Source organism: Sminthopsis crassicaudata, chromosome 4, assembly GCF_048593235.1.
Source record: "Sminthopsis crassicaudata isolate SCR6 chromosome 4, ASM4859323v1, whole genome shotgun sequence".
Taxonomy (NCBI): domain Eukaryota; kingdom Metazoa; phylum Chordata; class Mammalia; order Dasyuromorphia; family Dasyuridae; genus Sminthopsis; species Sminthopsis crassicaudata.
Window position 1 is genome coordinate 40597514 of NC_133620.1, and position 15587 is coordinate 40613100.

Sequence of the window (15587 nt, forward strand, 5' to 3'; positions counted from 1 at the left end):
TGAAGGTGAGTCTTTGCTCAGGAACAGGAAAAGTTAGGATGGCTGACTAGTATTTTACATTAGCCTGTAAGACTGATGGGAACTCTTCAGTTTTTGACTCACAGATACAATTATTAATCCTTTATTCATGCCAATTGACTAAGAAGGGGAAGGAGGCAGGTAACTAGAGCCAAGCTATGTTTTGCTTTTTCGATATTGTTTTAGTTACTGTACAAGCTTTGATGTTTGGATTTCCATATTTCCTGTCATTTCTTTGATGTCATAGATAATTTTCCCTCATAACCTTATATCCTCATAACTTTGCTTCCCTGGGGCAAACAGAGATGTCATGTTCCTGGTTGACTGATGAAACACTCAGGTTTGCCTGACCCACCCTCGAAGTCTGCACCACCCAGGACACTATGAAAATGGACTTGCCACTTACTGCAGGCCAAATTTTGTCTTCAGTACTGAACTGAGTTGAAAGTTGAACTTGCAATACACCATGGAAGCAGGAAGATCAGACTGCAAAGAGCCTGCTGTGGATCTCCTAGGAGTAAGTTTTTGGCTAGAATATGATTTTTATTTTATGAAGAATTCAAAATGGAAAGTGTAGGCATTAAAAAGAAATCCTCTTCATTATGGGTTTAGGTGGCCTTTAAAACAAACTCATTATAAAGCTTAGCCATGGAAATATAAAGTCACTAAAACTTGGGATTGGACCATCAAAGGGTGAGTATTGACATATACCTTTTTATTGTCTTTATTCGAGAACTTCTTTGGTGAGAGCTCACAGCAAGTTCACCTTACTAAATTAAAGGAAAACACTCAATCTTTAGACTTTTTCCCTACTATGTGATTTCCCAGTAGGTAACAAGGAGAAGGAGATGGGATTTAGCATTTTGGAGAAGTTCAAGAAGGATTAACCAATATAGAAATGAATCACTGCTTTTGGGCTTTTCTCTAATCATAGACTATCTTATTTTTTAATGTATTTAGCTGGCTCCTAGGGTAAATTATCCCTGCTGCTTTTATTAAAAAGGAGAGAACTTTCAATGGAGAATGCTGCTATATATCTTCTTAAAAGCTCATATTAAAGCAAGGGGTGTATTAGGCACATTAAACCAAGAATTAAGCTTAGTATAAAAGTTTTATATATAATACATGCCCTTCTGCTTTAAAGGGATTCTGTGGAGGACTTGGCTAGCATGAATATCAGCAGGAGGTATATTTCTTTATGTTCTGAATTTGAAGTTGTTTTTGTGAATCAAATTGTTTTTAGTCCCTAAAGGGTTGTGTTTTGTTTTGTTTTGTTTTGTTTTTTGGTTAATTTCATTTTTTCAGATTGAACCTCTTATATAGAAAGCAGAAAGACTCTATCATAATAATAATGATGATGATAATGATGATGATAATCCTCTATATTTATGTAGTGATAAACTCTGAGGGACTCCAAAATTGCTTGTAAAGTTGGTCTCATTAAATTTCAGATCATTTCTGTGATCTGAAGTAGAACTTCTTCTTTTGAGGTATCTTACTTTTAGCTACAAAGTATATAGATAGACATATAGTGATAGTGATGACTATTCATATAAGTGTATGTAAAGGTATAGGTGTAGGCAAAGATCCTGACAGAGGCATAGATATGGGTATAGACATAGTGTAAGTATAATAAGAACCATAGGTATAACTACTATATAACTGTATAACTAGATAGATAGATAGATAGATAGATAGATAGATAGATAGATAGGTATATGTATAGATAGAGATACAGATTTTTCTTTTTTGACCAGACTCTCGATTTCATTATTATATAGAACTTCCAAAGAAGACACTCTCTAATCAAATATAGATCAACACCTTCACTTCAATCAAAAGTCTTGAATTGTGTTTTGGGGGAAACTAAGTGATTTATCCAGTGTGAGAATCCTAGCATGTGTTAGAGGAAGAATTAGAATTCAGGTCTTCATGATCAGATTTATGATTTCTTTGAGATGGATAACTTTCAAATAAGGAAACTTCCTCTGCCAATATAGGTTGGCATCTTCATTGCAATTTATAGTAATAAAGAGTTGACTAAATAACTGAAAAACTTCCTCCTAAGTCACCTCAGCTAGTACGAGTCAGCGGTGGGTGTTGAAGCCAGACAAACCACTCCAGTAAGTTCATTGGTGTAGAGGAGTTCTGAGTAAGGAAATCCCTTCTAGCAATGTTGATTGGCAATTATCCCACAAGTTGGAGAATTGATGATTACACTAAGAGGTTAAGGAGCTTATCCAAGGTGGATTTTAAACTGGGAGGGTTCTATAGACCATTTAATCCAACCTCTTCATTTAATAGATGAGGAATTAAAGAGAAATTGTGACATCCCAAAAGGTAGTAGTGGTGTGTTCTGGAATATTAGGGGCAGGTTAAAATGATTTCCTAACTACGAAGTCAGCTTTCAGTCCATTAAGTCATGTTATCTGTCACACACAAACACACACACACACACACACACACACACACACACACACACACACACACAATGTGAGCAAGGGGACACCAAGATCAACATTATGGAATTGGAAAAGCAATGTTAGCCTCCAATCCAATTCGCAAACTCTCTGAAGAATTCTGGCTTTTTAAAAATCTGTAATTAGTGTTTTGGGGTTCTGGTTTCCTTCTCTCCAAATGTACTTGCAGGAAATTGAATTAAAGATGGATCCAGGGTGACATGATAAGATATCTCCATTAGTCACTTTCTCTTCCCTGCTTTTTCACCTTCTTCTTTGAAGAGTGGGGTCAGAGATGGCATCAAATAGACATAGGATGGAGCACCCAATTTTGACTAAGGCCAGGCCTTGGTGGAGAGGTTGTTATTATCCCCATTTTGTAGTTTAGGAAGCAAAATTTCTGAGTGCCAATGAATTATCCAGGGTTATACTGTCGGAAGCAATGGGAAAAGAAGCTCTAGCTATTATACTATGCATAAAAAGCAAGTAAAACAGACTCATACTTTCATGTCATGGGGTTGAAGTGTGTTATGGGATTTTATTTAATAACACTTAATCCAGTTTATAAATCTCTCTCAGATCAGTGAGACATTTCTGCTGTTACTCAGGCTGGTTCACTTAAGGCAAGCATTTCTAAATTGTAGTATGTTGCTTGGGTCAAATTGTCTTTTCTCTCCTTTGTATCCTTTAGATCATAGACTTTTCTCTCTTAAAAGGTCCTTAAAATTGTGAGCCAATCTTTGGCTTTTAGAGTCATTAAGGGGTTGGGTGACTAGCTAGGATCTTATAGCTAGCTGTCTAACTAGCGAACTAGATAGAGTGTTAAGATTAGCCAACAGAGCAGTAGAAGAATCTACCCCCTAATGACCAATGACAAGATTATTTTCTGTAATTTTTTTCTCAATACAAATTTCTTCATTGTTGTTTTTGTTGTTGAGAGAAGAGGGGAAATAGAAATCATAAAAACAAGGGTGGATTTATTTCAACATTCAACACTTATTAGGTGACATAATAAGGTATTATACTGAGTGCTGATGTCCCAAGACTAAAAGAAAGAGAGAGAGAGAGAGAGAGAAAGAGAGAGAGAGAGAAAGAAAGAAAGAAAGAAAGAAAGAAAGAAAGAAAGAAAAAAAGAAAAAAGAAAGAAAGATAAGAAAGATAAGAAAGAAAGAAGAAGGAAGTAGGAAGGAAGAAGAAGGGAAGGAAGGAAGGTAGGAAGGAAGGAAGGAAGGAAGTGAAGGAAGGAAGGAAGAAGGAAGGAAGAAGAAGAAAGAAAGAAAGAAAGAAAGAAAGAAAGAAAGAAAGAAAGAAAGAAAGAAAGAAAGATAAAGAAAGAAAGAAAGAAAGAAAGAAAGAAAGAAAGAAAGAAAGAAGGAAAAAGAAAGAAGAAGGAAAGAATAATAAGAATAAAGAAAAGTAAAGAAGAATAAAGAAAGAAAGAAGATAGAATGAAGGAAGGAAGAGGGAAGGAAGGAGGAAGGAAGAAGGAAGGAAGGAAGGAAAGAAGGAAGGAAGAAGAAGAAGAAAGAAAGAAGTAAGGAAGGAAAGAAGATGAGTAAGAATGAAGTAAAAAGAATGAAGAAGGAATAGGAAGAAAAGAAAGTATCCTAAATTCATTCCTAATTTCTTATTAAGTAAATTGTGCTTCCCATCCTAAGAATCTAGATTTGGATGCAGGGAGATAGACCAAGTATTAATAACTCTCGCATGATAAGAATATAGTTGTGGGATCATCTATTCTGTTTTCCACTGATCTTCTTTCTCTGGCATATGTACATACTCAGCTCCTTCATTGATCCCGACTTCTCTAATTCTCTGAGAAACTCTATTGGCCCAGATTTACAGCCAGAAGTTAACCAGGTCATCTTGCCCTCCTTCACTGCAATCAGTCGTTGCATGAATTCTTGCTGTTTCTCTCTATAATGTCAGCCTCTCCCACTCAAATGTCATTATTCTAGTTCCCATCTTTCATCACCCTTTTTTCCCAGTGACTATTCAGTTGTCTCTTCATAGTCTTTCTATATCAAATCTTTTCCCTTTCTTATTCATTCTTTAAATAGCTGCCAATGGATATTCCTCAAGCACAAGGTGGATCATATCAAACCTCCTTTCCCATTTGTTCAAAATGCTGTCTATTGCCTTTTGGATATAATACAATTCCTTTGTTGGACACTTTAAGCCTGTCAAGATAGATTCCTAACCTACCTTTCTAGGCTTATTGTCTGTTAGTTTTTCTTACAAACTCTGCTTTCCAGGCAAGCTGATTTCCTGGTGGTTTACTGTATATAACATTCTAGTTCCTGTCTCCATACTTTTGCCTGATCTATCCCCACTGCTTAGAATATACTTCTGCCTTATGCAAATCCTAACATCCTTTAAAATATAGCTCAGATGACTGATACCAGTTCCAATAATCTTGTGACAAAGAGAGCCATCTACACCAAGAGAGAGGACTATGGGAACTGAATGTGGATCACAGCATAACATTCACATTCTTTTTGTTGTTGTTCACTTGCATTTTGCTTTCTTACTCATTTACTTTCTTTTTTATTTGATTTTTCTTGTGCAACAAGCTCAGATGCCCTGGAGCTTATCTAATCCCTCATTACTAGCATCTCCCTTTCAGAAATTAAAATCATTTGTACATATATCTAATATATTGACTTGTGTATTTTTCCTCCTAATAGAATGTAAGCTCCCTGACAGAAGAAGTTGCTTTGTTTTTGTCTTGGTATGCCAGGGTCTAACAGTGTCTGGTACATAGATAGACACATAATAAACGATATTGCTACTTTATTTCTTGCCAAACTTTTTGTTTTATGTTCTATGGCCTACACGTGGTTTGAATATAAACCATGGAGAAAGAGATAGTTCTGTTCTTAGAGGACATGGGTCCTTTCTCTATTATACTTTCATGACTTCCCTTGTAAAGTTATGTTGATTATTCACCTCAAATTGTAAAGAAGGTCAAAAAAAGAAAGAAAAACCTGAGCCGAAAGGCAAGAAGGCAATTCAATCTACCTTTAAAATTCAAAAACAAAGTGATGGATTCTTGGGGAAATCCAATGGGAAAATAGCTCTTATTTAGGAATGCTGATCTTATATTCCCTTACTTGGTGTCCCACATGGAACCTGACTTGGAAACTTTTTGTGAGTTTCTAAATGATGAATCAACCATATAGACTAGTACAAACTATAATCCAGCCAATCAATAAACACAAGCAACTACTATGTGCCATAAGCCCTGAAATACAAAGGCAAAAGACAATCCTGGTTCTCAAGGAATATTAGTCTAATGAAGGAAACAATATGCAAACAATTAGGTAAAACCAAGCCATGTACATAATAAACTGGGAATCACCAGTAGGGGAAGCCACTAATATCAAGGGTGAAAAGAAGGATTTTATATGGTACTTGAAGGATGCCAGATAAATTAGGAGGCAGAAATAAAGAAAGCACTGGGGAGAGTCAGTAACAATTCTCAGCAAAGAAGTCCATGTCATTAAATCACAGATTACATGAAGATGTACAAAGATTGGAAAGTGAGGGAGGTAGTGCAGTTCATGAAAGGCTTTGAAGCCAAACAGAAGATTTTATATTTGACCCCATTTGTGATAGGGAACAATAGTAGTTTATTGAGGAGGGGAGTGGCAAGGTTAAACATACACTTTAGAAGATTACTTTGAGTGCTGAACAAAGAGTGGATCTGAGTGGAGAGAAGCTTGAAGCAGGGAAAACAATTAGCTACTTATTCTACTAGTCTAGGTATGAGATTGTGAAGGCATATACTGGGGGAGTGACAGTGAAAAGATGACATATCCTAGAAATGTTACAAAAGCAAAAGTCAATGGTTCTTGGAAGCATTGAAAGTGGGGAATAAGAGAGAAAGAAGAGTCAAAGATGGCATCTAGGGTCGTAAGCTGAGTGACTGGGAAGATGGTGTTATCTTCCATAATAAGAGAAGTTAGGAAGGGAGGAGGACTGGGATAAAATATAATAAATTCAGTTTGGGACATTTACGATAGCTATGGCACATCCCGTTTGTGGTGTTTAATGGAAAGATATCAGAGAGCTTTGCCTTCAATTCTTGGTAGAATTCTAGAACATATTATGAAGAAGATGGTTAGTGAATATGTAGAAAAGTTGAGTTCTTTATTAAGAGCTATAAGCCAATCAATCAGACAAAGACAAACAGCTACTATGTGCCAAGTACTGTTCTACACACTGTAATACAAAGAAAGGCAAAAGGCAAAGCTGGTTCTCAAGGAACATCTAATGAAGGAGGCAACATGAAAACAAGTAGGTAAAACCAAGCTATATAGTGCTAGTCTAAATTAATTTCCTCTTTTGCTAGGGTTTCTAGAATGGAAGACCAGGACTATGCTATAGATATAGTTCATCTAGAATATCTCTGAATCTTTAAGTAAAGCATTTGATAAAGTCTCTCAGGCCATTCTATTGCAGAAGATAGAGGGATGTAGCTTATTGTGTTAGACCAGGTTTGTGCTGGCCTCAAGTTCAGGATCTGAATCAATAAGGTTAAAAAAAAAAAACAAAACCCTAAACCTTTTACTAAATATAAACACTGAACAAGGAAACACATTGGCACATGCAGTTGTCCAAGTTCCTGCACAAGAGGACACACCCAGGTTGATAACAACAGCCCATATGGGAATAAATAAGTATTAAAAGCTACATTCCTTCATTGATACTGGCTTATGTAGGATTTACCAAAAAGCTGGTCTTAATGCCTTTAGCCTAGCTTCCTTTCTCCCAGGTCTCCATGACTAAGGGTTATGCATCCACTTTAAATCATTCATGACATTCTGCCTAGTCAGCCCCTTAGAGTGCAAAGCCTACGCAGGGATGAATAATGTCTAAGACAGCTGGACAATTAGGCAGATTCAAAACTGGTTGGCTGATTGGCTCCAAAGAGCAATTGTTAGTGGCTTAATGTCAACTTGGTTGAAGGTCTCCTGTAGCGTTCTCCAGGGATCTATGCTTGATCCTGTGTTTGTTCACATGTTTTGATCAATGATTTAGATAGAGGAATAGATATCCAATTTGCAGATGATATAAATCTGGGAGGAATGGCTAATACTGTGGATCAGGGAGAATCAGGAATCAATAGGAATCAGAGTTGGAAAGGATCTTAGGCATCATTCAGTCCGACTCACTCATTTTATAGATGTGGCACTTGAAGCCTTGAAAGGTGAAGACACCTGCCCAGGTCACAGAGGCAGTAAAGGACAGCACAGATTAAAACCTGGGTTCTTTGGCTCCAAATCCAGCACTTTTACCATTGCCCCAAGTCGTCTCTAGATCTTGACAGCTTGGAATGCTGGGTCAAATTGAACAAATTCAATTCATTTAGTCCAACCCATTTAGACATTTAGTCTAACCCAGTGGTCCTCAAACTTTTTAAATAGGGGGCCAGTTCACTGTCCCTCAGACTGTGGGAGGGCCGGACTATAGTAAAAAAAAAAAAAAAAAAAAATTCACACTCTGTCTCCACCCCTCAGCCCATTTGCCATAACCCAGCAGGCCGTATAAACAAACTCAGCAGGCCACATCTGGCCCACGGGCCGTAGTTTGAGAACCCCTGTCTATATATGAAGATAAAGTTACTCTGCAATTGTGGTCATCTGGCCTCTTGATGTTTAAGAATAGAGACTCTATCACTCTTGCCTTGCAAAGGCAAATCATTGCCCTTTTGGACAGCTCAATTTGTGTAAAAATAACTCTATTAAAAATTTTTTAGACAGCAGAGTAGGCAAGTAAGTACATTTTTGTCACATTTTTGCAGAATCAACAAGGCTAGAGTTTTTTCATGCATTTGATATTTCCTCTTTTTTCAAAATCTTATATATTAATCTCTCAAAGTCCTCATAATTATATTACCTACCAGGCAGAATATATACATGTCTATATCTCTATATATACCAAACAGATACATATTTATCTATAGATAGTTAGAAATAAGAATATAGCTAGATAACTATGTAGTTAGAAATAGAATAATAGATAAATGGATGGAGGGATTGATAAAAAAATGGTTGGCTAGATGGGTGGATAAATGAATAGATAGATAAATAGATGGAGGGATATGTGAGTGGATGAATGGATAGGTAGACAGATAGGTAGATAGATGATGGATGATAGATAAACAAATAGGTCTACTTGATAGTTCTGATTACCTTTCTGATCTTTATTTTCTTTTATGCCATTTCTGCATCCTTTATAATAAAGTTTCTTAAACTATGGGTTATGATCCCATATGGGGTTGCATAAGTGAATGTAGGATTGAGAAATTAGGGTTTATCATCAGTAAATGTCTGATTTGTATACATAGTTTATATACTTATATGCTCAGGGCCATATAAAAATGTTTTGGGAAAAAGGGGTCACAGGTGGAAAAAGTTTAAGAAGTCCTGATCTATATGAACCTAAAGAACTATGATGTTGAGTCCAAATGTAGTGGGTTTTTTATCCTTGATGGAGAAAAGAGTTTGTTAATTTTTTTTTTTTTTGGCAAATCTTTCCCATTTTTCTTGTTTGTAATTTCTCCTTTCTTGAATACTTTTTTTCCCCCCTGAGGTAATTGGGGTTAAGTGATTTACCCAGGGTCACACAGCCAGGAAGTGTTAAGTGTCTGAGGCTACATTTGAACTCAGGTCCTCCAGACTTCCGGGGCTGGTGCCCTCTTCACTACACCAACCAGCTGTCCCTTAAATATTCTTGGGATGATTTTATGTAATTGGATATTTTGCAATTTATATGGCATTATGTAGTCATAAAGAGAATTGTGGAAACTGGAAAAGACTCTTGGAAGAATTAATATTGTATTCCTGTGTTGCCTTTGTTAGTTTCCTCTCTCTGGTATGCGAGTAAGTTATTTGCTAATTAAGGTACTTTCTGGGTTCATTGGTTCTTTTGGTTCTCTGGTCTGTTGGTTGATTAGGCTTCTGAATGAAATATTATGGTTGTGTCCATATCGATTCTATTGTCTAGTTCCCATTTTTTATTTTCAAGTACTTGCTTAAATAATTTGGGGTTTAGTTTTAACTGCATGTCATGTCCTTTTCTTATAATTATTCTATCTTGTGTGTGTGAGTTTTCCTTTTTACAAATTTTGGTTATAATTTTGATGACTCCATGGTCTGATGTTACCTAAACAGTTGACTTGTGTATAACTCTTCCATCAAAAACAAAACTTTTCTTTCTGTCTGTTAAAATAAAACCTAGTCTATTTTAGTACTATCATTTGCTGCTTTCCATATTCAATGCCCACCAGTTCTATTTTAAAGGGAGATGTTCACGATAAGCTTGAGGCTTCCATTAGATTTCTGTCTTTGGTCTTTTTTTTTCTTGTTTTCTTCCTGTTTCACCTTTTGTCACCTTTATACTGAACTCATCAAAGCTCAGAGTGCATAGTGATTTGATTTTGAAGTTCTTATTGAGCTCCTTATAGAATTTCTCTTCATTTTCAGCAGCTGACATTGGTGCACTAGCTGTAGTCATTTTTATGATAATCTTTTTCCAGTCAGTCAACAAACACTGATTATATGCTACTATGGGCTAGGAACTATGCCAAACAATAGGAATACAAAGAAAGGCATCCAAAAAAGATCTCAGGATGTTCACAGACGATGGAAAAGACAATGTGCAACAAGCTATATGCAACCAAGCTATAGACAGAATTGACTGGAAATAATAAAGAGGCATTAAAATTAAGAGGATTTGGAAAAGTTTCCTGTGGAAGGTGAGCTTTTAGCTAGAATTCCAGGCATAGGAGATAGCTAGTAAAAATGCTCATAGTTGGTAGATGGAGTTTCTTACTTAAAGTAGAATTAATACTTATCATTAATACTGCAATATGTGATAACCAAATGTCACATGACAAGAAGTTTCTGGACATGGGATCAAACCCATTCCACTAACTCTTTCCTTAGTCTCTCTGTCTCTGAGATGACAAGCTTTTTATGTAGCTACAAGTTCCTTCTTCCTTTTAGTTACATTTATAGGAAGAATATTAAGATTGATGTGATTTAGCTTCCACTGAATGTCTGCTCATTGGTCTTTGGACAACTAGAGTCATAGCCATTTGGCTTCAAAAAGCTGATGATGGCTGTGGTTGAAAATGGCTGAGATATCAGGGGTGGATTGACAATGTGCCACTGGAGTTCAAGGTTCAGAATTGCTGCCAGGACTATATTGATGTGGTACAGACATCTCTGGGAGACATGGAGGATTCCCAGGGAATAGAGGTGTTTTTGTTTTAACAAATATTATATAATTTGATGCTCACCACAAACCTGAGAGGTAGATGCTATTATTATTGCCTTTTTACAGCAGAAGAAACTAAAGTTAAGTGACTTCCTTGGGATCCTGCAGTTCAGTCATTTCAGTTGTATCTGGCTCTTCATAACCCCATTTGGGGTTTTCTTGGCAAAGATACTGAGTGGTTTGCCATTTCCTTCTTGAGTTCATTTGACAGATGAGGAAACTGAGGCAAACAAGGTAAAGAGATTTCCCAGAAGTGTCTGAGGCTGGATTTGAACACAGTTCTTCCTGACTCCAGATTCTATCTCTTGTACCACACTGCCTTTATGTCATGGGCTCCTCCCATAGCTTCTGAATGCATCACTGTAGAAATGTGACCCCAAACTGTGTTAGTTATGGAAACTACATTCACCCAAGGATCTTACTTCTGGAGTAACAATATTCAAACTGAAGTTTGTTGATGGCCTAAAGTTGGTTATTTTTGGTAACCCCTTCTTATAAGCAGGTAGGTGCCATTATGGATAGAGAACTGGGCCTAGACTGAATTCAAACATAGTCTCATATACTTACTAGGTATTCCTGTAAAAAGGGAAAATAATTACACAAACTCTCAGTATTGTTATGAATTTCAAATAAGATAAGAATTGTGAAGCACTTGCTTTTTTGTTTTCCTTCTCATATATATATATATGATTTAACATATACTTTAACATATTGAACATGTATTGGACAACCTGCCATCTAAGGGAGGGGGTGGAGGGAAGGAGGGGAAAAGTTGGAACAGAAAGTTTTGCAACTGTCAATGCTGAAAAATTACCCATGCATATATCTTGTAAATAAAAAGCTATAATAATAATTTTTTAAAAAGAACCTAATTAAGAAAAAAAAAAAGAATTGTGACGCACTTAGCCTAGTGCCTAGCTCAGAGTTTAATTAATGCTTGTTTCCTTCCAGCTACTTCAGATTATCATCTATATATTTGTATGTATTTTGTAAATAGCTGTATGTACCTGAAGAGCCTTTTTCCATGGAATGTAAGCTTCTTAAAGACAAAAACTTTCATTTTTGTCCCTATTTCCCTTTTAACTAATATAGTATGTGACATATAGTCAGTTTGCTGAGTGATTCAGATATGGTTTGGATTAGATGGACCCTCAGAGCCTTTCCAATTTTGAAATTCTGTGATTCTCTGAAAATTTTTGGCTTTCCAGAAGAATATCCCCACTTAGTATAAATGCAGGACACCAGAAGAATATACCAAAGGATGAAGAACAACAGCTACTCTATATCAGCAAAGAGCACAGATGAGAGGTTTGCTTTCCCCATACTCTATAATGTAGCAAGACTTTTTCCCAGAAGGCTCATGTGGAATGGGATTCTAAGCTCACTCTGTTTGGAGAATTAAGATGTCATTTTTAAAATAAGGGGGGAAAAGACTGAAATCTCTATACTTAACATCTTCAAGTATCAATCAACAAGTTCTATTAATTTCTATGTCATAAGCACTAAGAATATGAAGACAAAAAAAAAGTCCCTTCTCTCAAAGAGAATATTCTATTTGTGGATATGGTATTTCTCTAATGTGCTATCATTGAATATTATTGAATAACCTGTGATTCTTTTTCTTCTTACAAGATTTTGCATTGTATTGCTTTTTGTCAAGATATAAGTATATGAGGTTATTTTGATTTTTGTTTATTCCTTGCCAATATTTTTAGTGCGAGAATTTTTCCAAATTAGCTTTAATACTAGGACTCTAGTCTAATTAGATCAGAAATTGAAGCAATAAAAAAATGAGCCTCTCAATGTAAACAAACAGTAAGACAGACTGTGGAAAATGGATTTTTAAATTAAAGCTATTCTTCTGCATTTCTATTTCCATAAGAACGTCCAGACGCTTTTAATAGAACAATGTTTTGGGGTTTTCAGTGCACAAAATGGATTACAGCTGAAAGCTGCCACAATGTTCTTTAGAGCAAAATTGGGATTATTCAGGGTTTGATTGAATGTCTTGTAATGTGAAATGCCCCTAAGGCTTTCAAAAGTCTCTCTCACAGTCAACAGAATAGATAACCGGAAAGAAATGACTTTATTGGAAGAACCTTTAAATTAAAAGTGGGGAGGAATGGAACCAAAGGGTCTGGATTTCCGACTTCTCTGTCTCCACAGGGTATTACATCTGGAGCCACTGAAGGCCAAGTACCCTGCATCCATTGTTCTCAAGGACTATGTTGATACATTCTCCTGCCCCTTTTCTATGCATCAAAGATCAAAACAGCACAGAATTTTGTAATACAAGATCTGAAAGGGTACCAAATTTAATCCCTTCATTTCGCAATAGGAACTGAGGTTCACAGGGAATAGAATCACTTGTCTAGGGTTATATGACTAGGAAGCACTAACTTCAGATTTTCTGAACTCCAAGTCTAACTTTCTATCCAATCCTCCACAATCAATCATCTAATCAATAAGCAATTATTTAGTGCCTACTGTGTGCCAAAACAATTCAGATACAAATTCATAAATGAAATGATCCCTACTTTTAGAAGGTTGTATTGGAATAGAGGAGAAACATAAAAAAGTTGTAAAATTATATGCAAGCTAATTGTAGAGACTGGTGGCCTAGTCTTGGGGAACCTTGAAAGAAGCTGACCCTCAAACTGAGTTTTGAAGGAAATAGTAGTTTTAATCAGGTGGGATGAGGAGAAAATAGTGAGGTTAAGTATAGGGATTTCTGTCTTCTAAAATTTTTTTCTTATTCTAAAAATGCTTAATTTTGGTTCTCCAACTGGTGTGAGTTTAGAATCCCAGTCTACACCAACCTTTTGAGAAAAGGCCTCCATCCTTTAGAGTGTGGGGAAGAAAACCTCTCATCTGGGTACCTTGCGGAAATGGAGTAGCTGCTGCTCTGGTGTCCTACATCCTTTGGGATATTCTTCCATCTGATCATTTATGATAGATCATCTGATTTTCCCTCTTAAAGGTCAGAGAATTTTACTCATCCTTTGCCGATTTTGAATACCAGCAGCACCATATTAAAAATACAAATGTCTTCTATTATTGCCATGGAGATTGATCTCATCCAAATTGCTACATAGGAAATATCCTAAGATTTCTCCAAGGAAAGAGCAGAAACAAAACTGGGGGTCTCATCTGCTCCTTCTTCCAGTGACTCATTGTCAGAATTTCCAAGAATTCACTTGGAGCAATTCATCAATTAGTAAATTAAGCATCTATGTCATGCAGAACCCTGAATTGGACTTTGAAGATGCAAAGTTTTGATAAGACATAGGTCTCTGCCCTCAGGAAGTTTACAGTCTGATAGACAGAGAAGACATTGATACATGAAAGAAACAGATGATACACCAGGGACATTAAATAGTCACAGAACCCATGTTACATGAATATTACATGAGATCTGAGGAAGGTCTTTATCTTCATTGAAAATGAATCAATCAACTATCATTTATAAAGTGACTATGATATATACTTACAGGTACTAATTGCTGGAATACACAGACAAAAGCTAAACAGTCTCTGTCCTTAAGGGTTTTTCATTCTATTGGGGGTAGGGCAGAGATTACAACCAAACATCATTGGATTATGCATCTGGAGCTGGATTGGGCCTTGAAAGGCATCTAGGTCCAACCCCATTACCTTTAAAGATGGGAAAGTGAGACCCAGGAAGATTCTGGACTAAGTTACATAGTAATGCAGTGCCTCTGTCTCCAGACTCAGGATTCTTTTTGCTTTAGAATGTTATTTCCTTCACAGATGAGTAAATATAAGATATACAAAGAATATATGATCTAAATTCTCTTCCTACTTTTTGCACTTGATAGTATTTTTTAAAAGTAAGATAATTTTTATATGTAAAATAGTTTTTAGCATTCATTTTTATAAGATTTTGAGTTCCAAATTTTTCTTCCTCCCTTCCCTCTCCCCTTGACAAGACAGGTTATACATGTACAATCATATTATGCATATTTCCATATCAGTCATGCTATGAAAGAAGAATCAGAACAAAAGGGGAAAACCATAAGAAAGAAAAAAACACAAATTAAAATAGTACGTTTTGATATGTAGTCAGACTCCACAGTTCTTTCTCTGGATGTGGATGGTATCTTTCATCACAAGTCTTTTGAAATTATCTTGGATCACTGTATGGCTGAGAGGAGTTAAGTGTATCACAGATCATCACATAATGTTGCTGTTACTTTGTACAATGTTCTTCTGGTTCTGCTCATTTCACTCAGTATCAGTTTAGTAAATCTTTCCAGCTTTTCTGAAATCCTCCTGCTCATCATTTCTTATACCACAATAGTATTTCATTACATTCATGTATCACCACTTGCTCAGCCATTCCCCAATTGATGGGTATCCCTTTAATTTACAATTTTTTTGCCATCACAAAAAGAACTGATGTATGTGGGCATATATGATTTTTAAAGGGAGTAGGGACTCTGAATAACCAAGGAGTCAGAAGAAAGGTAGCACTTGAGTTGAGAGAGCTAGGGGTTTCATGGAGTAGAGAAGTAAGAAAGAACACTTCATATATGGCAAACAACCTATGTAAAGGCTAGGAAATGGGTGATGGGATATCACAAAGAGCATATGGACAAAAAAATGTAGCAAAGTGTCTCTTTTGACTAAATTGTGCAGTGCAAGAGAAATGTCAGTGTATGATTATATGGAAGGGTAAGATAGAAATATACTGGAAAAGGCTTTAAGCACTCCATAGAAGAGTTTGAATTTTACCCTAAGACTAAGAAAGACAACAAATAATGTGAAAATTTTCTGTCCATTCTTTTTGGGGTTTTTTGTGAG

At 36.1% G+C, this 15587-nt stretch overlaps 1 protein-coding gene across 1 annotated transcript in view; it reads left to right on the plus strand.

Moving 5' to 3' along the window:
• Positions 1 to 454: 454 nt before the first annotated feature.
• The window catches only part of LOC141541847 (uricase), a 116650-nt gene continuing 101517 nt past the window's right edge, over positions 455 to 15587 (plus strand). The window contains exon 1 of the mRNA XM_074266383.1: positions 455 to 535. Within this exon, the coding sequence (XP_074122484.1) occupies positions 485 to 535 (51 nt within the window). The 5' untranslated portion in view covers positions 455 to 484. The remainder of the gene's footprint in view (positions 536 to 15587) is intronic.